At 55.1% G+C, this 18,552-nt stretch overlaps 2 protein-coding genes across 11 annotated transcripts in view; one reads left to right on the top strand and one right to left on the bottom strand.

Annotated features, from left to right (window-relative positions):
- Window positions 1-6,962, top strand: part of PPFIBP2 (PPFIA binding protein 2) — a 145,787-nt gene extending 138,825 nt beyond the window's left edge. For 8 of the 9 annotated variants that reach the window (XM_045065865.1, XM_004780163.3, XM_013049785.2 and 5 more), the window contains 5 exons: window positions 842-967; window positions 1,653-1,841; window positions 2,944-3,120; window positions 5,253-5,318; window positions 6,517-6,962. In XM_045065865.1, the coding sequence (XP_044921800.1) occupies window positions 842-967; window positions 1,653-1,841; window positions 2,944-3,120; window positions 5,253-5,318; window positions 6,517-6,588 (630 nt within the window). In that variant the 3' untranslated portion in view covers window positions 6,589-6,962. The remainder of the gene's footprint in view (window positions 1-841; window positions 968-1,652; window positions 1,842-2,943; window positions 3,121-5,252; window positions 5,319-6,516) is intronic. The other variant, XM_004780164.3, reaches the window with a different exon arrangement.
- Window positions 6,963-9,518: 2,556 nt separating this feature from the next.
- Window positions 9,519-18,338, bottom strand: LOC101678986 (NADH-cytochrome b5 reductase 2). 2 transcript variants are annotated; one of them, XM_004780170.3, is made up of 9 exons: window positions 18,041-18,338; window positions 16,606-16,746; window positions 16,288-16,360; window positions 13,808-13,914; window positions 13,410-13,539; window positions 12,688-12,771; window positions 11,896-11,981; window positions 10,642-10,741; window positions 9,519-9,779 (listed from the first exon to the last, which is right to left on the bottom strand). In XM_004780170.3, the coding sequence occupies exons 1-9, from the start codon at window positions 18,059-18,061 to the stop codon at window positions 9,607-9,609; spliced, it is 915 nt and encodes a 304-aa protein (XP_004780227.1). In that variant the 5' UTR covers window positions 18,062-18,338; the 3' UTR covers window positions 9,519-9,606. The 2 variants fall into 2 exon arrangements, with proteins under 2 accessions (XP_004780227.1, XP_012905242.1); XM_013049788.2 differs by lacking the exon at window positions 18,041-18,338 and adding an exon at window positions 17,637-17,752.
- Window positions 18,339-18,552: the final 214 nt, after the last annotated feature.

Here is an 18,552-nt window from a genome sequence, read left to right as displayed (position 1 = left end):
AGTGGACAGAGGGGAGAAGAGCCCCTCAGGAACCGACATTTCCAATCTCCCTACTTGTAGCTACACACTTAGCTGACCTCTAGCCCCAGGTGCACAGGGGATGGTGAGCAGGTTTTGCTAGAAAAGAGTGAGCCTGCATAAACACTGCAGCTCACTTCGTGGAGAAGTGCCTGGTCATGTCCTGCTGGCTGCAGAGCTCTTGTTGCACCCCAAAGCTAAAGGCTTGTCCATCACACCCCATCTCCTGTACTCTTGGGAACTGAGTGTACCCGTGCTGTAAGAGTAACTCCTCTTCCTGAGGGATCAAAAACTCCTACCTCCGCCTTCCGTCTCATGTTTTCCCTATTCAGCAAATAAGTTTTGAATGCCTTCTGTGTGTCAGGCACAGTGCTGAGCATTTTGAAGCCCAAGATGCCACTTGGGTCTAAGTGTCTTAAAACATTTGGCTGCTCCCGGGAGATCTTTTGTCTGTAAAACACGTGACTCGTAAATGATAGTCCTCTTTCAAGTTCTGTTGAGTCACTGAATGAATGACTCTGTGCCTTCATTGACCAGTCCCAACCAGAGAATTAGGGAGTCACACTGCTGCTGTTTAATGGTGCCCCAGACACCCCCTGAAATCAGAGATTTCAGTGTGGAAGATCTTGCAAGACTCTGTGAGAACTCTCTCTCTTGGAAACCAGGAAGGCTCTCTGGTTGCTGGGCTAGCTGCCTAGTTCTGTGGGCATGAGGGCTGTCTTCTGGTCAGGCATCTGAGGCAGGCTTGTTCACAGGGGCTAGTCCCACAGGGGGCCACAGATAGGGTCTGTTAGACCTAACTTTCTTCCTCTCCCTCTTGCAGAGTAACCTTTCTCCTTCAGAAGTTGTGCAGTGGTCCAACCACAGGGTGATGGAGTGGTTGCGATCCGTGGACCTGGCAGAGTACGCACCCAACCTTCGTGGGAGTGGTGTCCATGGAGGCCTCATCGTGAGTGGCTCTTTAGACTAGCCCACCTGCGTCATATAAACTGGGGTAGTCAGAACCCAGTTGGTTCATGGCTAGACATAAATCCTGGTAAAAATATTGATAGCCCTTGCATCAGTTGAAATCTCAGAATATTTGATAATTTGCAGTTGGTAATGAATATACTTCATGGAAACAAGATGGTTTCTGGAAGGGACTTCTGGAGCACCAGATCCAGAGGGATCCAGGACAAGTGGGTTGCATCAGTTAGGCCGTAACAGAGCTCTCCACCTGCTCCTGGAAGAACACAGTGGCTGGGGAGTGAGGGGTTGGCCACCACTGCTTGCCGCAATATGGTCATGATTGTTCCTCAGATCTGTCAAGTGGTAAAGTCAGTGGGGCAACGAAGGAGGGGTGGTTTGGACGTCCTCCAGAGCAGAGCGGACCCAGGGAGACAGGCTTATCCAAGAAGCAACTGCGCTCTCCTGGTCTGTGAAAATGAGGCTGTCTGCCACCCAGTATGTTAGTGCCTTCTCCGAGCCAGGCCCTGTGCCAGGCAAGCCAAGGGGAGCGGCATACAGGATGAGCGGATGAGCTCCAGCCCCTCTCTGGAGACACCCCCTGGCCCATGAAGGCCTGTTTCTCCATGTCCCCTCCTAGAGCCATCTATAGTCATCGCTGGGTGGCTCTGTCTGTGTTTGTTTCTTAGATCCTGGAGCCACGCTTCACTGGAGACACCCTGGCTATGCTTCTCAATATTCCACCACAAAAGACACTCCTCAGACGCCACCTGACCACCAAATTCAATGCCCTGATTGGTCCCGAGGCTGAGCAGGAAAAACGAGAGAAAATGGCCTCACCAGCATACACACCACTGACCACCACAGCCAAAGTCCGGGTGAGTTGCTGGGTCCTTGAGGGGCCTGCCTTCTAGCACTTGTGTTGTACTGCAGCGGGCTGGGTGCCCGGAGCCAAACTGGCAGGGTCCTGGGGCACACGGATGAGGAGGCTCTCTCAGGTCCTGTCCTCTGAGCTTTGGTCTCCTCGTCTGTTTCGTTTGTTCAGTTCCTGCTGTACCCGAGTCCAAGGAAGAGAGTAGAGTTTTCTGTGCACACACACCATGTCCAGGAAGCATCTGCTCTCAACTAGCTAGTGCTTGTCCTCAATCCCAGGGATGCCTTGACTCATCTTTCAAGCAGATGAGTTCATGATTCTGTGGTCTGTTCAGTCAGGCTCATCTCTGGGCCAGTGTCATGGCCAGGGTGGGCAGGGAGGTGTCTTCCTCAGAACTGTCCTGCCAGCACAGTGCTCCGATGGCCTTGTGTTGGGAACGTGGCCAGTACACAGCTGTCCAGGGGTCCCAAGGTCATACAAGCACCAGCAGCACACCCTGGGGCTCTCTGAATCCCACAGAGCCTATGAGAAACTGCCTGAACCACACTGTCCTCAGATCATGTCCTCCTCAGACTGCAGGCCCACACCTCTGGAGGGCATGTCCCCAGCAGCACGGTGATGCCTGGGTCTAGCTACAGTTCATGCACGGACTGCCGTCTCCAAGGGAGCAGGGCCACACGTGCGTCTGGGGGAGACCATCAGATAAGGTGCCGCAGGAAGCTAGAACAAGCAGGAGGGGCTGCCTAGGGCTGTCCAGTGCGGCCTCCCGGGGCACGAGGCACTGCAGGCCATAGAGGCCGCCTCTGTGTGAGGCAGTTCCTCCAGTTCCCCCTGGGGAAGGTAGAAGGTCACTCATGGGCCAGCAGGACTTGAGTCTCTCAAGTCACACAGTCTTGGAGAGGAGCAAGATTCTCTCTCCTTGCTCAAGATTATTTACCTATCGGCCTCTCCCTAGAGAGGAGCTCTGCTTTGTTGAGAATTTTTCCAGCAGTTATCTAAGAATTTTTCCAGCAGTTGTTTAGCTTCTTCCTTTCCTCCTTATGAGTCCTGTCTGCACCCTGACTTGATAATCCCCTTCTCCTAATCATGCATTTATTGTGTTTTAGCCAAGGAAACTAGGATTTTCGCATTTTGGCAACATAAGAAAAAAGAAATTCGATGAGTCGACGGACTACATTTGCCCCATGGAGCCCACTGACGGTGCTGGTGACAGTCAGAGGGCCTACAGTGGCTACCAGGGCCTCAGCCCCCTCGATGGCCCTGAACTGGATGGGCTGGACCAGGTGGGACAGATTCGCTGATGGCCTTGTTACCATCCTGTCTGTGCACCCTGAGAGCTTCACCGTAACATCGCGTGTGTTCCCACAGAGCTGCGCCTCACCCCCCGCCCTGTGCATGCCTCACAGAGAACATTCCGGCTGCTGTGTGCCCCCGGCCAGTGTGTCTCAGAACTCTGGGGGGTGGGCCAGGGTAATGGAGTGGCACTTTTGCTAAGGGGCCAGGTTTTGGGGACTCTTGCCAAAATGGACTCGGGAGGAAAGACGCAAGGATGCTTGTACATTTGTAGTAACTCTTAGTGGCCATCTTCAGCACTGGTGGAAACACATGACCCTGGACGTGGGTCCAAAGACTACGGATGATCCCCAAAGGCTCGGCTCTTGGGCCCCTCTGCTGGGCTTCCATTGGGGGGCAGTGTCAAGTGCCTTAGGCCTGTGGCCACAGAGTCTTGGCTGAGACCCCAGGGGCGGCAGTGACTGCATCCCTGTGTTGTGCCTTACCCCCATGGGTGGTCGCTTCTTTCTGGTAATAAAGACAGTATTTATGTAGAAAGCCAATAGCACTGCAAATCTTTAACCTCACTGGGTGGGGAAGAGAGCTGGGCAAAGCTGGAGATGGAGTCCTGTGACAGCGGGTGGCCCTGAGCCAGTCCTTGGCCAGGGGCCCGCTTGGCATCTGCCAGGTGTCGTGGACAAGGGGCTGACCACGGAGGGACCCCCATGTCCTCTAGAGGAGGTGTGGGGCCTCTTCATTTCAGGCTCCACCTCCCTCGGTGAAGCCGTGGGGAACCTGGTGCTCAGTGACTGTCGGTCACATCTGTCATGCAGACCCCAGAGTCAGTTTCCGTTTCAGTGGCGTGAACCTCCTAGAGTGCAAGAAAACGGCCCCGTGGAAATCACCTCTGTTCTTCTCTGTGGTTTGTCAGCCTCTCTGCTGTTGACCTGGCTGGGCCTGTAACCGTCGTGGGGGCTGGTCTGTTGGCAGAACGGGAACAGTCCTGCCTCCTGATTTAGAGGCTGGCTAGCTGATGATGGCTCTTCCAGATGGGCCTTGTCTGGACATATCTTGCCAGTCTGGGTTCCTGCTCTGAGATTCCGGTTTCCCCGGGGCAGGGTTTGGCCTGCTGGGTCCCCCAGGCCTCATCTGCAGGGTATTAGCTGCCTCGTAACCGTTTGGCAGGTAGGAGCAGGACTTGCTGGCCCCCTTCAGGACTCTGATTCTGTCCCAGATGCCGGCAGTGCTCTGATTTGCTTCTTAAACTACCAGCAGCCCCAGGGACAGCTGGTAACCCCAGACCATGACCTCCTGAGCCCCCCTGAAGTCAGCCAGTGAGAACAGGATAAGGTCTCTAGTTGGCATGGCTGGTACTTGGTCCCAGTACCTGGGACACTGAACAGCAGGTGCTCTTCAGGGCTGGTCGCAGGACGTGGCTGTCATTGAGCTGGCTTTGTCCCTGATTTCCTGGAGTGTCCTGGAGAGAGTGTCTCTGCATGCACCTGTTTTCAAACCCTGCATGGAATTAGTATCACTGCATTTCTGTGTAGCCCCAAGCAAGGCCTGTGTCCCTTTGTGGACCTGTTTTTCACACCTGGAAAATGTGGGATGATATTTGAAGCCCTCAGAGGATGCTTCTAAAGCTAGAATGTCTACATAGGCTTAGGGAAGAGGGAGAAGACCAGCATTATCTGAGGGTAGGAGGGGAGGCAAGGAAGAGGGAGGCTCCCGGCAGCTTCCCAAGGATGCCCATAACCTCCACTGGGGCATTGGCACATGGGGCCCTGTCGTCCCTGGAAATTGTTGGTTTATTCAGCATGCTGAGGCCTTCATCCCTGCTGCTTTCTGCTCCTAGAACTAGCTGGAGCCCTGAGCATGTGTGGGTGCCCGTGTCCCGTGTCCCTTGCACCCTCAGTGTTGGTGTCAGGACAGTCCTTGGGAGAGTGTGCACATGGCTGCGTGGGATACTGGAAGCTCTGGCCTTCCCAGGGACACAGACAGCATGTGCCCTGCCCAGCTGTCACTCCTCAGGGCCTGGGCCCCCTCCTTGCCCACTCCCCCAGGACAGGACTTGCATGCCGTCCCTGTGATCACAAGCGGACTCTGTCCACGTGTGCTGACCAGGCTGCTGCCCGTTTTACAGATGGCCCCTTCGGAAGGCGCTGTGACGCAGATAGGGCTCCTCTCCCAAGACATTCACCGCCTCACGGTAGGATTCTGACCTTCTCTCCACAGTAGGCCAGGTGCCAGTGTGGCCCCACGAGTCTGACACTGTGATACCCACGGCCTGAGACAACCCCCCTACATACACACACCCAATCCCAAGTCTGTGTCCTAGCCTCTGCTAGGGATTCGAAGGGTGGTGCTGAGCACTGTGGCCGGAGCTGGAGCCAGAGCCAGAGCTAGCCTGCTGCTGGACCTTGAGCTGCGAGGGGCCCTAAGGAGGGTCACGGGCCTTGAGCCGAAATCAGCTAAAGCATGCCAGGTCTCAGTCCTCTTCCCAGGCTCAGAACTGGTGAGTTCATCTGAGAACCAAGATGCTTAGCAGTTCTGCGTCACCTGCTTCCTCAGCCCGATGCCCGGGCTTCCTCTCTGACTTGGTGGGCATTGCATGCACTCTCTGTCCATGAGACACACGCATTTCATGCCATGCCTCTGACTTCACGGATATCGTGGGCATGTGGACACATCCTGTCATCCTCATGGGGACAGACTGTATCATGAAGGGACAGAATGGTGTCAGAGAAAGAAGCCACTTTGGAGTAAGGCCAGTCTGGTTCAAAGTGCTGCTCTGCCTCTTACTAATTCTGGGACTCCAGAAGAGTCATTCTCTTTCCGAGCCCCAGCTTAGTTACCTGTGAAGCGGGGCACTTAGAGGCAGGTGAGAACTGGCAGTAAAAGACCAGCCACAGAGATTTGCAGTGTGGAGGCCTTGTACCTTCCAGTTCCCGTTACTGCTGGATGGTCCCATCACTGAGCCCACTGGCTGTGGCATCTGTCCATGTTGAGGCCCCCTCACTGTCCTTTCCTCACTGATCTGTTGAGGGACACAGGTCATCTCCAAGGTCATATCCAAGGACAACATGGAAATGGAGGGAGGGTGGACTCCCTGGGTTGAAATGGGATCATTTTTATTCTTTTATTTTTTCCCCTTGGCCCACACAGTGAATGCACCCAACCTTGCCCTCATCAGCATTAATAGGCCTTGGGAGGTCTTGAAACAGTAGCTTCACCTTCACTAAGATATGAGCAGTAGTACAGCCTGTTCTGTGGGGTCCCTGGAACCCCGTGAACTTAGAGAGTGCCAGTGTCAGGACCACCAATGTCCCATTGCTTCCCATGCAGCTGCCACAGGGCAGCCTTGACCAAAACCCTATTCAACTGCCCCTTGGGCTATGTCCTTTCAGACTTTGCTGAGCCAGGACCAGCTACTGAACGACTCTCGCCTGGCCGCTCCCAGCTCTGAGGACTGGAGATGACGTTCTTCGTGGCCAAGAGCCCAGAGAGGCATGCGTGGGGGTCTCAAGGCTTTGCGTCAAGGGGGAGCTGGCATGGCCACCTGCAAAGCCCAGCCAGGCTAGCAGGACACCTGGGACGTGCGTACCGACAGGAGTGAGCAGAGCAGTGAACGGATGTCCGGGGGGGGCCCTGTGTCTTCAGCCGTGCTGTGCTCTTCACTGTAGCTTTTATACCTTTTGTACTTTTATATGTGGACTGCACCCCACTTCTGTGGGGAGGGCGGTGAGATGTCAGCACAAACTCAATGGCTCATGCTCTTCCTGGTGACTTTTGGGAGGTTCTTAACACCAAAGGGGAAAGGCAAGGAGTTCATAAAAGCTCTGCTGGAAGAAAATTTTGGAAAAAATATTCTGACTGTCCTGTAGTGGCTGAGCTGGCTGAATTGACAGGGAGGCCCCCCTGGCTGCTTCCACATGGTGGGGGGTGGGGGTGGGGGTACTTCCTTTACAGGGCCAGGTGAGCACCGGGAAGGAACAGTGGGACTCCTCCCATGGCGGCCCTGACTGCCCTCGTCAAACCCTCCTCTGCAACAGGGTGTCAGGTTGTCAGTGCTGCTGGGCTGCCTCAGGTCTGAGCAGAGGTGTCTGCATCACGCACACACACAGGGGCACCCTCACCTTAGCTGACCAGCAAGCGCAGGCCCCCCAAGTACTGGTGTCTGATCAAACAGCTCCCCCTAGTGGATGGTCCTGGCACACCCCAAACGTTTCCACTGGCTCTGGCCATCTCCCCACACAGCTTGTTCCCTCTCCCCCTGGGGGAGAGGCCCCATGTGCCCCCAGCCATACTCTTCCTCTCTGTGGCAGCTCAGGCCTCCTCTCTGCTTTCCAAAGCTGGTCTCCTCTTGGTCCACCTCCTCCCCAGTTGGTCCTCTCCAGAAGTTCTCTCCCCTGTCCCAGAGTAGCCTTCCTAAAGCACTGTGTTCATCCCGTTACCTTTCTGCTAAGAACTCCTGAGTTCCAGAATCAAGAGGAGTTCAAAAGCCTTAGCCAGCCCTCACATCCCTTCTGTATCTTCAGCCTCACAAACTCACTCTGTAGCCTGCGCCATTGCCTTTCCCTCGCTGTGAGATGTCGTTTTCCCCTGGTCCCCTTCACAAGGCTGAGCTCAGAGCCAGCAAGCCACTGCTTCCTTCAGGAAGCCTTCACTGATGCACCGGCATTTCCTGCATCCCACTGTGCTGTCAATCCTTGAGCCAGAGCCCTCCTGGCTCCCCCTGTTGTGTGTCTTTCTCCCTTTGCATAGCCACGCTCAGCACAAATGCTCCGAGCACTCTCCCGTACAGACTGGAGCAAGAGCCAGCCCCGGACCCCACACCACTTGGGGACTCCACGTGTGCCGTGACGCCGTGCTCCATCCACTCGCCCCTTTGTACGTGTGGGTTAAGCATGTTCCATGCCAGGCTGAGAAGGGCTGGGGATCTAGGTATGAATGTCAAGGTGCTTGTCTGAGGGTGCTGATGGTCTAGTGGGGGTGGGGGGGACACCTCTTTCAAACGCGGGTGTGCTGCTCCGATAGAAACTAGTTGTCCTTTTAAATAGAGGGCTGGAGTAGCAGATGGGAAAGGCGGTGCTACTTGGATTTCTGAGATGAATCCAGTTCCCTGAGTGTGCCAGAGGGGAAAGGGCTGGTAAGATTTGTGTTAGAGAGAAGTACAGAGTGAGCTCGTACTACTCATACTGCGCCCATCGGAGTATCTTCTCCAAGTGGGAATCCGCTGAGGGTGTACTGAACACACACATGGGTGAAGGCTCCTAGCTTCTTCCCCCTCAGCCCCCCACCCACTACACCCCTACCTACCCCCTGTGAGACCATCCCTAGGCAGGGCACAGCTGCACTTTGGTGAGTTCTCTAGAGCTGTCTTACCCTCTCCTGTACCCCTCACACACAGACACACACACACCCCCAGTGTCACTCGTTGCAGCAACAATGCTACGATGCCAGTTTTTTGCAGAAAGGGAAGAACTTGGAATTAAGCACCCAGGTCTCAGGCCCAGCTTCCCTGCCTCCTGTTGAAAGGACCTGAGGATAATAACTTTGTCTAAGAGCCTCACTCTCCTCATCCATAACTCAAGAGAACAAAATCCCCGCGGAATCTCTGGCTTGTTACAAGAATGATGTGAACTGAAGTGCAGGACGGGTTCTACCCAGCCCCAGGTATCAGAGCAGCACGTCAGCCAGGCCGTGGACAGCCAAGGCTGGGTGTTCGCTTGCATCACTTGTGGGGAGCAGTGGGAAGGAGTTCAGGAGTACCTCCTGGAAGCTCAGCCCATCTGCACATTCAGCAGCTACTGTGCTAAACACCCCCAGCCTGCCACACCAGAATGTGGCCTGGCATTTACACAACGCAGAGAAAACCAGGGCCCTTGCCTCCATCTGCTGTGCAAAGCACAGGGAGCCTAGCATGGCTGGAGCCCGCCTACCCCAGTGGATCTGCAGCTGCCCTCATGCTTTTTAACACCGTTTCCACTTCAGGCGTCTTCCTACAGGAAGGAAGAGTGGCCTTCTAGTCCATCTGACCTTTAAAAACAGAACACTCTGGAGAGGGAAGTTCAAGAGATTACTGGGGAGTTTATATGATCCCACTTGGATTCTTCCGGAATTCTGCCCCGGTACTTCTGCCAGTTCTGACCTCCCTTGGACATCCAGAAGACCGTTCACATGGAGGGCTGGTCTAGCAGGCCCCCACAGAGCCCCATTTCCTGAGCTATCTGCTTCATCTTGAAGTTTCTTTTATTAAACTATGGGGCAGGGATGCAACAGAATTCCCTTGAGCCTCCCAAACCAGGAGGCCTCAGAAACCAGTCTGCCTCCAGCCCCTTGAACCCATCTTAGGCCCATAGCAGAACAAGGAGCCATGTGCCCAAGGATGCAAAACAAGACACTTGTAAACACATCCCAGTTTAATGTGGTGAGGCAGAACTCACTCTGAAACAGATGAAAGGGAACGGGCAAATGTGCTAGAAGCAAGGGAGGTATTAGTAAGTGAAAATCATATCCTTGGTATAACCCAGTTTCTCCAGGTTAGGGTGAGCAGCTGTCTGGATCAGGGGCAGCGGGCCACACACCAGGATGAGCGTGGACTGCCCAGGAGGAGGGAGGTGCTCCTTGATCATGTTGGCAGTGATGTAGCCTGAGCTGTACTTCCAGCCTGAGATTAAGCAGAAGGAGAAAAAAGCTGTGAGGCTGCTGGGTGGATCCCCAGACGCCAAGCCTCCTACTGCAACCCCCCATCAAAGAGGGAGGCAAAGCTGCTCTCCAAGGCTTAGAAATCTGCTCTTGCTGTTTCCTACAAAGAGGCCAGAAAGTCAAGGACATGGGGGACCCAGGAAGCTGCCTTCAGTATTGACCCGGGATCCCAGGCTCACTGCTGGGACTCTGAGTCCCCCAGCTACCAGCTGATGCGCAAGCAGGGGCAGGGATGGAGAACACAACAGGGAGCCAGGGCTGGGTAGGGTGGAGCAGGTCTGGGGTTTGTGGTCCTGTTGGGGGACGCCCTCTGCTGGGCAGTGAGCTACATGACAAGGTGGGCACTGCCAGGTGCTGTAGGAGAGGCAGCATGAAGAGGCAGGATGCAGGCGGTGGCTGGGTGCTGGCCAGGGTTGCCGTAGCCGCTTGGGGCTCGCCATGTGATGACTGCTATCTGGGAGAGTTTGGGTGGTAAGGGGGACAAGGGGTCCATGGCCACGTGTGTGAGGCCTGCAGGATGCTGTGTCAAGTGTAGTGTGGGGTGGGTGCTCAGGGTGACCCAGTGATTGGGTGTCCCTCAGAGTCCCTCCTGAGGTCAGTGTGCTTATGGACTGCTGCTAAGATATCAGACACCTGCCCTTGACAGCTCTTAAAAGCAAGCCGTCCCTGGTCCTCTCTCCCCCAAGTTCCTCCTCTTCCCATGCAGGGACAGAGCTGAAGGTCTCAGCTCCCAAGCACAGTTCTACAAAGCAAACAAACTCGGATAGTTCCTGAGGTGGGTCAAGGGTTGGAGCTAACCCCCAGGGGGACCATGGGGATCGTACCAACAGGAGGCCTGTCCAGGGTGTACCATAGGTCGAATTGCTCCGGGTGTGTTCTGGCAACTTCTTCAAGCTCCTTTCTCACCAAGATATCCTCCTCTGTCTAGAAAAGAAGCAACATGAGCAAAGCCCCTCCAGGAATGTCCTGCTTGGTCCCCACCCTCAGCGCACGGGTCAGCACATTTCTTCCTGAGCTGTTCCCCCGGCTCAGGCAGGAGTGCTCTCGCGCCGGCTCCTGGGGCAAACAAAGGTTCTGCTTCAGCTCCCACACTACTAATCCTCCCTCTTGTGGGCGGAGGACAGGGGAGGCTCCCGCAGAGGTGGTGACTGCCCTCCAGCTGGAAGGCCACCCAGAGTCCCTGCAGGATGGCCTCACTCAGAGGCCCCAGCCCACCATCCTGCCCCTATCCACACCGGCACCAGACAGGGCTAACCCAGCTGGAAGGAGCTGAGTGTGGGCTCAGGGTCTTGTGCAGGGAGAGCAAGGGGTGAAGGCAGTAATGTATGAGGTAAAAGCACCGGAGAGCTAAAGTCGGGGAAAGCAAGGTCTGGGGCTTCATTTGGGGAAAGGGAGCCAAAGCCAAAAGGAACTCGTCATAAGCTCAGAAGTACCCAGAGAGGACCTTGATCTTAAAACTCTTCATGATTTTTGTGCCAGAAATTCTACTTCTGGGATCCTATTTAAGAAAATAATCTAAAAGGCATCAAGCCTAGGATTATCATTCATTTCATCCTTTACAACTGTGAAAACAAAACAATCTGAATGCAGAAAGTACAGTAAATTATAGTACAACTTGATAGAGACTGATGAAAATATTTATAAATAAATTTGATGAGAAGAAAATGCTCATGTGGTAATGTTGAGCAAAAAAAAAGTATATAAATGTAATTGCAAATACATGGCATGTACAGAAGAAAGAAAAGAAGTATTTATAAACTTCTGTATTTTCTGAAATTTCTACTGAGGGCATCTAAGACTTTATACTCAGAAAAAGAGAATTACATATGAAAGAAGGAAAGCTTAGTTCAAAACAAGGCTGGGTAGGCAGAAATAAAAACAGAAGCAAGTGGAAAACCAGGCCTGGACTTCGCTGCTTGGGCAATGCCCCCCCGCCACCCGCCCCCCTCGGCTGAGCATGTGCTCCTCCTGCAGCAGAGGCAGCGAGAGTTCAGTCGGGGAGGCATGAAGGCAGACACCCCATTCAGCAAACATGCTTCCTACCCCTTCAAGCCTAAGGCCGACTCAGCAGAACTGACCTGGTTAGCAAAAATGAGGGACATCCTGGTCCTGTCGCTGGGGTTCTTGGTGATGTGGCGAATGAGCTGCAGCATGGGTGTAATCCCTGGGACAGGGGAAGGTGGGACACAGCTAGTGGCGCTCCGTCCCTCTCCGATCCCCACGACCCCTGGTCTGCGGCCCCCTCAGCGGTCTGCCTCAGCCCCAGGCCTACTTTTCTCATGCCTGCCCCCAAATTCAAAGTGGAAAACCACCCTTCATTTCAGTTTTCCCTTCTAAAGCAACAATAAATCGAAAGCCCTTTCTCATGTTCATGGGGCAACACAGGAGCAGCCCTGGCTCTGAACTGTCTGATTTCCCACCCAGCTCCCCCCCACCACGACTTGCTCTCTGAGCAGGGTGTGTCTGAGCTTTTCGATGTCCCCATGTGGACAACAGAATGACAAGTTAAGTGTGATCATTTTACAAGCACCTGTGTTGGTGCCTGGCACATTGGAGGTGTCCTTACACATCTGTTCTCTTCTTCCAGACATTCATTTTCAAAAGATGGGGAGAACTGGGCTTGATCTGGATCCTGGAGCCCTTGGGGAGACCATGTGTGGACCTGCTCAGCTCAGTCTCTAGACTCTTCCATGTTCGCTAGCATGTTGGGTCAGGGGAGGAGGGCACACGGGGTCCATTTCCAGGCCTGTCATCAATCCTGCACTCCCATCTAAAACAGCAGTAGGTTCTCCTCTAGGTCAGATGACTCCAAAGTGAGAAGCATCTCGGGGCCCCCCCACCCCGTGGATGAAGCCCCAGAAGCCACTCACCTGTGCCCCCAGCGATCATTCCCAGGTGACTGACCAGCTTCTTTTCAGGCTCACTTGTTTTGTATGCCTTGATTGAAAAGTGCCCTAGAAACAGAGGACCACTCTGACTTCTGCAGCTCTTGCCTGAGAGCTTGTAAGAGATCACGGGCTTTCCTCGGGACTCCCAGGAGGCAAGGCCACCCAAGGAATGGGGCCGCACTGTTCGCAACCAGAGAAGCGGGTCAGGGCAGCCCCCTCCACCAGCCCCAGGGTCTAGATGCACAAAGTGGAAACCAAGCCGAGGACTCGCTGGACCTTTTCTTCTGAGGGGGGAGGGAGGTGCCGTGGAGTTAAATGGAGCATCTCAGAGCACTCTCAGCCACAGCCTGAACAAACAAGGTAGTGAGGAGTACCTGGTAAGGACGAGAGCGGCTGCCAGCCAGCCATCCACCCAGCCAGCCATCCACCCAGACAGCCATCCACCCAGACAGCCATCCACCCAGACAGCCAGCCATCCTTCCACTGCTCAGCCGTAGCAGGCACCCTTTCTGCATCGGGCATCGTGGAGAGCCAGATTGCATGAGGAAACACCCCAGCACTCCCCTACCTTAATGAAGCTTACAATCTCATCAAGTGCGTGTGTGGAGTGGGTGCTGTAAGGACAAGTCCATGGGACCCACTCCCCAGAAGTGTTCTACAACAGGAGCAACCACAGGAATGTTCTTCCTTCCAGCGCCGAGTACCTGGCTCAGGGTAGAACAGGCGACCATTTGGCCCTCGAAAAAGGATGGTGTCCCCAATTTTCATGTTCTCCAAGTACTGAGTCATCTTCCCCCCTTCTGGATAATTGGGGTGCACATTTTTGAAGTAGATCTGAAAAAGAAGGCAGCCTGGTTCGTACCCTCTCAGACCTGAGGCCACAGCTGCGAACAACTCAAAATTCCATTTGCTACTGGAAGCCTTGCAGCGAAAGTCCTCTGCACTCAGAGTTGCTCTAAAGACCCCTGAAGACTTCCCCACAGCTTCACTGTTACATGACCCTGCTGGGAAGCCCTTCCCAAGACATGGGTTCCTTCTCTACCTGTCCACCTTTCCTAGGCCTGGTAGGGAAAAGCAGCTGGATGCAGTGGGCACCACTTACCTTTATAATCAAGTCCACAAAGCCTCGGTCATCATCGCTGGACACCGGCGTGTAAGCCCTGACCACCAGAACACCATCAATCTTGGCCAAGAGATGGACATAGTTCCCTACAGAAAAGGCACCCCATGTTCAGTGTAAGCACAGCCTTCCGAAACAGGACACAGGGTTCCCATAAAGGACTGAGCTTCAGGGAGGCAAGTGCCAGTGTGGCAGGGTGCTTAGCAGCAGGGCCAGGCAGGGAAGGGGCCCAGAGCCAGGATGCCAGGGGACTAGGCCTGCCCTTGTCACTCTGCATACTACCCTGGGCAAGTCATTTCACCTCTCTGGGTGAGTGGGCATGATATGCCTGCCCTCCATCCCAGTGGAGCTGGGAGCTTCATGGGAGTGCCTGCCTCCTGCATCAGAGTCCCCCATGCCACACGGAGAACTCATTCAAGTCAGAGGCTGAGTATTAAAAATCACAGAAACGTGTGCTTCCCTTTTAAGGAAAAATATGTCACCGTCACAAAGTTGTTTCTTCCTGAATGGGGTCGATCGCTGGGGTCTATGAATGAACCACAGCCCCCATCACCTGCCCCCTGTTGCTTGGCACAGGGCCAGCCCTCGGCTCACAGGTCCCAGGATGTGGACACCCCAGACCAAGAGTTCTACAAGGGCTATTGTGTATTCCTGGCTCACAGCTCTGCTTGAGGAAGAGTCAAGTTCTGGGCTATGGAATTCTGCCCCTCCAGGTTAGAACTGAATGGACCAGGTATGGCCACAGACCTGTATGGATTAGGACTAAATCCCAGTGTCACAGGGTGGGTGGGGCCGCTCAGGTCGCCCCTGAATCTAAAGTGGGACAGTTTGGTGACTACAAGAATAGTGGTGTGGGCAGGAGCTGCCCGCAGGAGCTTCTGGGAGACAGAGGCAAAAGGAAGCTCTGGGCCATCCGAGGGAATGAAACCATATGCAGGAAAGATGGGGTGGAAATGCAGACAGTGGGGGAGACCTGGGAGAGACAGAAAGAAGGAGAAGGGGGAAGGGCAGGGGGGAGAGGAGGAAGGGCGGCGCTGGAGGAACGGGGTCCTTCTAGTTGCTGTGGAGTGTAAGCCCTGCAAGGCCTCGGGTCTCTGAGGAGGCCCTGAAGCCTGAGATGCAAACACTCAGGGTTAAGAAAGGACAGACTCTAGACTGGAATTAAACTGAAGGGAAAGAAGAAAGGACAGGCTCAGTGACTCTGCTATGTCCCTGCTGCCTATCAGGGACACTCAGAAATAAATGTCTGAGGCAGCTTCCTCCTGTGGACAAATGTGAACCCGGAGACCTCAGAAAGGCTCTTCCAGAGGCAGCCAACCTGGGCCTGGCCTTTTCTCCTTCCTGGAGAAAACTAGGCTGCCCTGTTGGGCCCCTTTTCTCACCTGCTTCGATTCAGCTGAGCTGGGAGGCCCTCAGAGCAGACTCTTCCAGAAGCCTCTAAACTACCTGTCCCACTAACTCTGCCTATACCAGGGTGAAGGAGAGGCTGGCTCATGGCAGAGGCTCAGAAATTCTATTTCTCACCATTTTGCATTCTTTTAGCCTTCTTGCCAACAGGGCTGCCCCCACAGGCCAGGCAGAGGGCAGGAAGGCAGGCTGGCACCCTGCTCCTATGGGTGGAGACAGGGAAAGGAAGAAGCAAGGAGGCTCGGGGGCCAGGTGGGCTGCCTGGTGAGTAGTTTCATGACCTGCCAGAGGAGAGGTCAAGGTGTTGTCCTACGCACACAGGACAAGTAGGCATGGATTAGGGTCTCCACCAGGCTGGCAAGCAGCATTAGCAGTCTGTTCAAAGCTCGGAATCCACAGGCTGTGGACCTAGCAGACGTTTTCCACCTCACTAAGACTGACTTGGGTCTGCTGGTGTCTGCAGACTAGAAATGGGTAACTTGGAACTCTAGGCCCACTAGGGCTGGTTTTCACACTGAGTCCCAACTTGTGTGGGTCTGAGGTCCCTGCTGAAAAGACACCCTGGGTTGGATGACACTCCCGCCTCTCCACACGTTCTGGGCCTTTCTCCTGACTCTAGAGGACATCAGTTCCTTCCATCCCTCACTTGTACACAGCACTTTACACTTTCTCATTTTTCAAACCCATCAAGTCACTTTACCTTCACAACAACCTAAGTGGCAGGCAGGTCTAGGAAACTCCCATTTCATAGACCAGGGCTCAGAGAGGTTGAAGGACTTGCCTAAAGTTGCCCAGCAAGGAGCCTGTGATCAGATCTTGGGCCTGCTGATCTAGATTCACTTCTTTTCAGAGCTCACTAAGACATCACTTCTGTGTTGGCCCAAATCAAGCAATGAGAAAGGAAATGGACTGCCCCCAAGCCCATCTCTCTACATTTCTGAGCTCACCTGCCTCAGGAAGGGTATCAGGGTAACCTCCACACCCCAGCTGAGTTTCTGAGAGGAGCAGAGTGCCTGCAAGGCCCAGTCCTGGTGATGACCCCAAACCCCACTCACCTACAGGAAGCCCTAAGACATGATCTGGTGAAGGCAGACCAAAGCGGAACCTCCGCGTGTTGTGGGTGATTTGCTATAAAACAGAAAACAGAGGCAGGCTCTGTCAGCTTTCCAGAAGCTCCAATGCCTGGCAAAGGAACTCTATTTGGTATGATCCCAGCACACACACACACACACACAATCCCAGCACACACACACACACACACAAGCAGAAGGATGCAAACTGGAGGCCAATAAATGCCTCTCCCACTGCCCTGCCTTCCCACCAGCACATTCCCCACCACTCTTGTCTTCTCTCTCGCAGGCTGATCCCTCTACCTCTTTCTCAATCAGGGGCAGCGGGTACTTGGTTTCAGAGTCCCGTAAGGTGATATGTCTTCTCCGTAAGTTCATGTTCCGCAGGGCCAACAGGACCACTGTGACTCCAACAATGGTGATGGCAATGAGCAGGGTCGAGTCCTGGCCAGACACAAAGTGAGCAGAGCACCTCAGGTCCCGCATGCTCAGGGCAGGATGGTGCTTGGGCACAGAAGCAGCTGGCTGTGCTCAGAAGAAATCAGAGGGAAAGGTAATAATACAGAACCCAGGATGACTGGGTGGGTCCATCAGCTGGGCGTCTGCCTTCAGCTCAGGTCATGATCTTGGGCTCCTGGGGTGGAGACCCACGTGAGGCTCCCCACTCGATGGGGAATCTGCTTCTCCTCCATCCCCATGTGCATGCTCTCTCAAATAAATAAATAAAATCTTAAAAAAAAAAAAAAACATAAAGCAGAATGCAGGCTGACCCTACGGTGGACCTGGAGGATAGAGAGGAATGAGCTGCAGATCAGACAAGGCCAACTGGAATTAATGTCACCAGGCCCTTCCTTCCCATCTGCCTCCAACCTGGTACATCCAGGGGTGCCAGTCCTAGGAGTCCCCTCCTTGAGATGATGGTGCTGCTGCGGCTTTTTAAAATAATAATAATAATAACTATTATTATTATTATTATTATTTGAGAGAGCGTGATGGGGTGAGGGTAGGGAGGGAGAAAAAGAATTCCAAGCAGGCTCCACTGCCTGAGTCTGATGTGGGATCTTGGGATCTTGGGATCTTGTCGGAAGCTTAACCAACTGAGCTACCCAGCCCCCCCCCCCCCTGGCAGTGCTTCTAACCCACAATCTAAGATGAATGTCCCAGTCCCCAAAGGCAGAGCTAAAGCGGGGGGGATAGGCGCTGTGTCCCCCCAGCAGCTTGTTGCTGCAGACCACTAGGCAGGGGATGGGGCTCACCAGCACCACGATTCCCCCAACCAGGTTCGGGCGGGTTGGGGTGGGGTGAGTACCATCGACTACGGAGTGCTCCATTACCTTCGCGCCTCGGGACACACCAGCACCTTCCAAGGCAGGCGGAGGTGGCTCGGCCACTCAGTGGCAAGTGCAGCCACTGGCGCGGGCTATCGCCCCTTTCCCCAACCCCAACCCCCCCAACCCTGCCCCGCGGCCCGCCCCGCGGCCCGCTCTGCCAGCCCCTGGCCCGACCCGAGACGGCCCGGGCGGGACCGGACAAGGACCGCCGGGCCCCGCTTGCCGCGGCGCCACGCCTGCCGGGTAGCCGCTCGGGCCGCCCCGCTCCCCGCCCCTCGAGGCCCCACCCGGCCCCCGCCCTTGCCCTGGGCCTCGCCCTCGGCCTCGACCTCGGCCACGCCCGCCCAGCCGACCCCGGACCCCGTCGGACTTCCGCGGCCTTTCCCCGCCGCGCCCCGGGCACCCACCCGCAACGAGACGCCGAACATGTCGTCGAAGTGCCACTGGCTGCCAGGCCGGGGCGCGTCGGGCCGACTCGCGGGAGGACCCGCAGCTCCGCCTGGCGGACCGGGAAGCCTCGCAGACGCGCGGGCGGACGCCGGGAAAGGCGCTAGAACGGCAACGGCGCCGCTCCTGCACACCGCTCCCCCCAGTAACTCCTCCTTGCTCCCCGCTCCCCCCTCCCCGCCCACGCGGCCCGCTGAGTTCCGCTCCCACGCCACTCGCGCCCTGCTGCGCCCTTCCTGCGGGGTGACACTGCTGTGGGGTCCCCGTTCCTAGCGGCCATCTCGTGGCCCCCTCTCCATCGTGCCCTCTCCCAGCACTCTCAGAGCAGCTTGGATGCAGAGCTTCCTCTCTGCACGTGGTCCAAAGGTGGGAGAAAGGGAGGTGCATCCTGGTGGGAGGAGGGGATGCTGGTAAGAGAAATGGGAATTGAGGCCAAGTCCGAGAGCACAGGAATATATTCCTTCAACGCGCA

Source organism: Mustela putorius, unplaced genomic scaffold, assembly GCF_011764305.1.
Source record: "Mustela putorius furo isolate JIRA1106 unplaced genomic scaffold, ASM1176430v1.1 tig00003859_pilon_pilon_pilon, whole genome shotgun sequence".
Classification (NCBI taxonomy): domain Eukaryota; kingdom Metazoa; phylum Chordata; class Mammalia; order Carnivora; family Mustelidae; genus Mustela; species Mustela putorius.
Note: the sequence above shows the minus strand (reverse complement) of the source record. Positions and strands in the feature narration are given on the sequence as shown.

Excerpts from the sequence above, each read along its gene's own strand:
- LOC101678986 (XM_004780170.3), bottom strand. The coding sequence starts at position 18,061 with ATGTTCGGCGTCTCGTTGCGG. Across the intron at positions 16,361-16,605 it reads TGCCCCTGATTGAGAAAGAG|CAAATCACCCACAACACGCG; the intron begins GTAGAGGGATCA and ends TCTGTTTTATAG. Across the intron at positions 13,915-16,287 it reads TGTCTTAGGGCTTCCTGTAG|GGAACTATGTCCATCTCTTG; the intron begins GTGAGTGGGGTT and ends CCTTTTCTGTAG.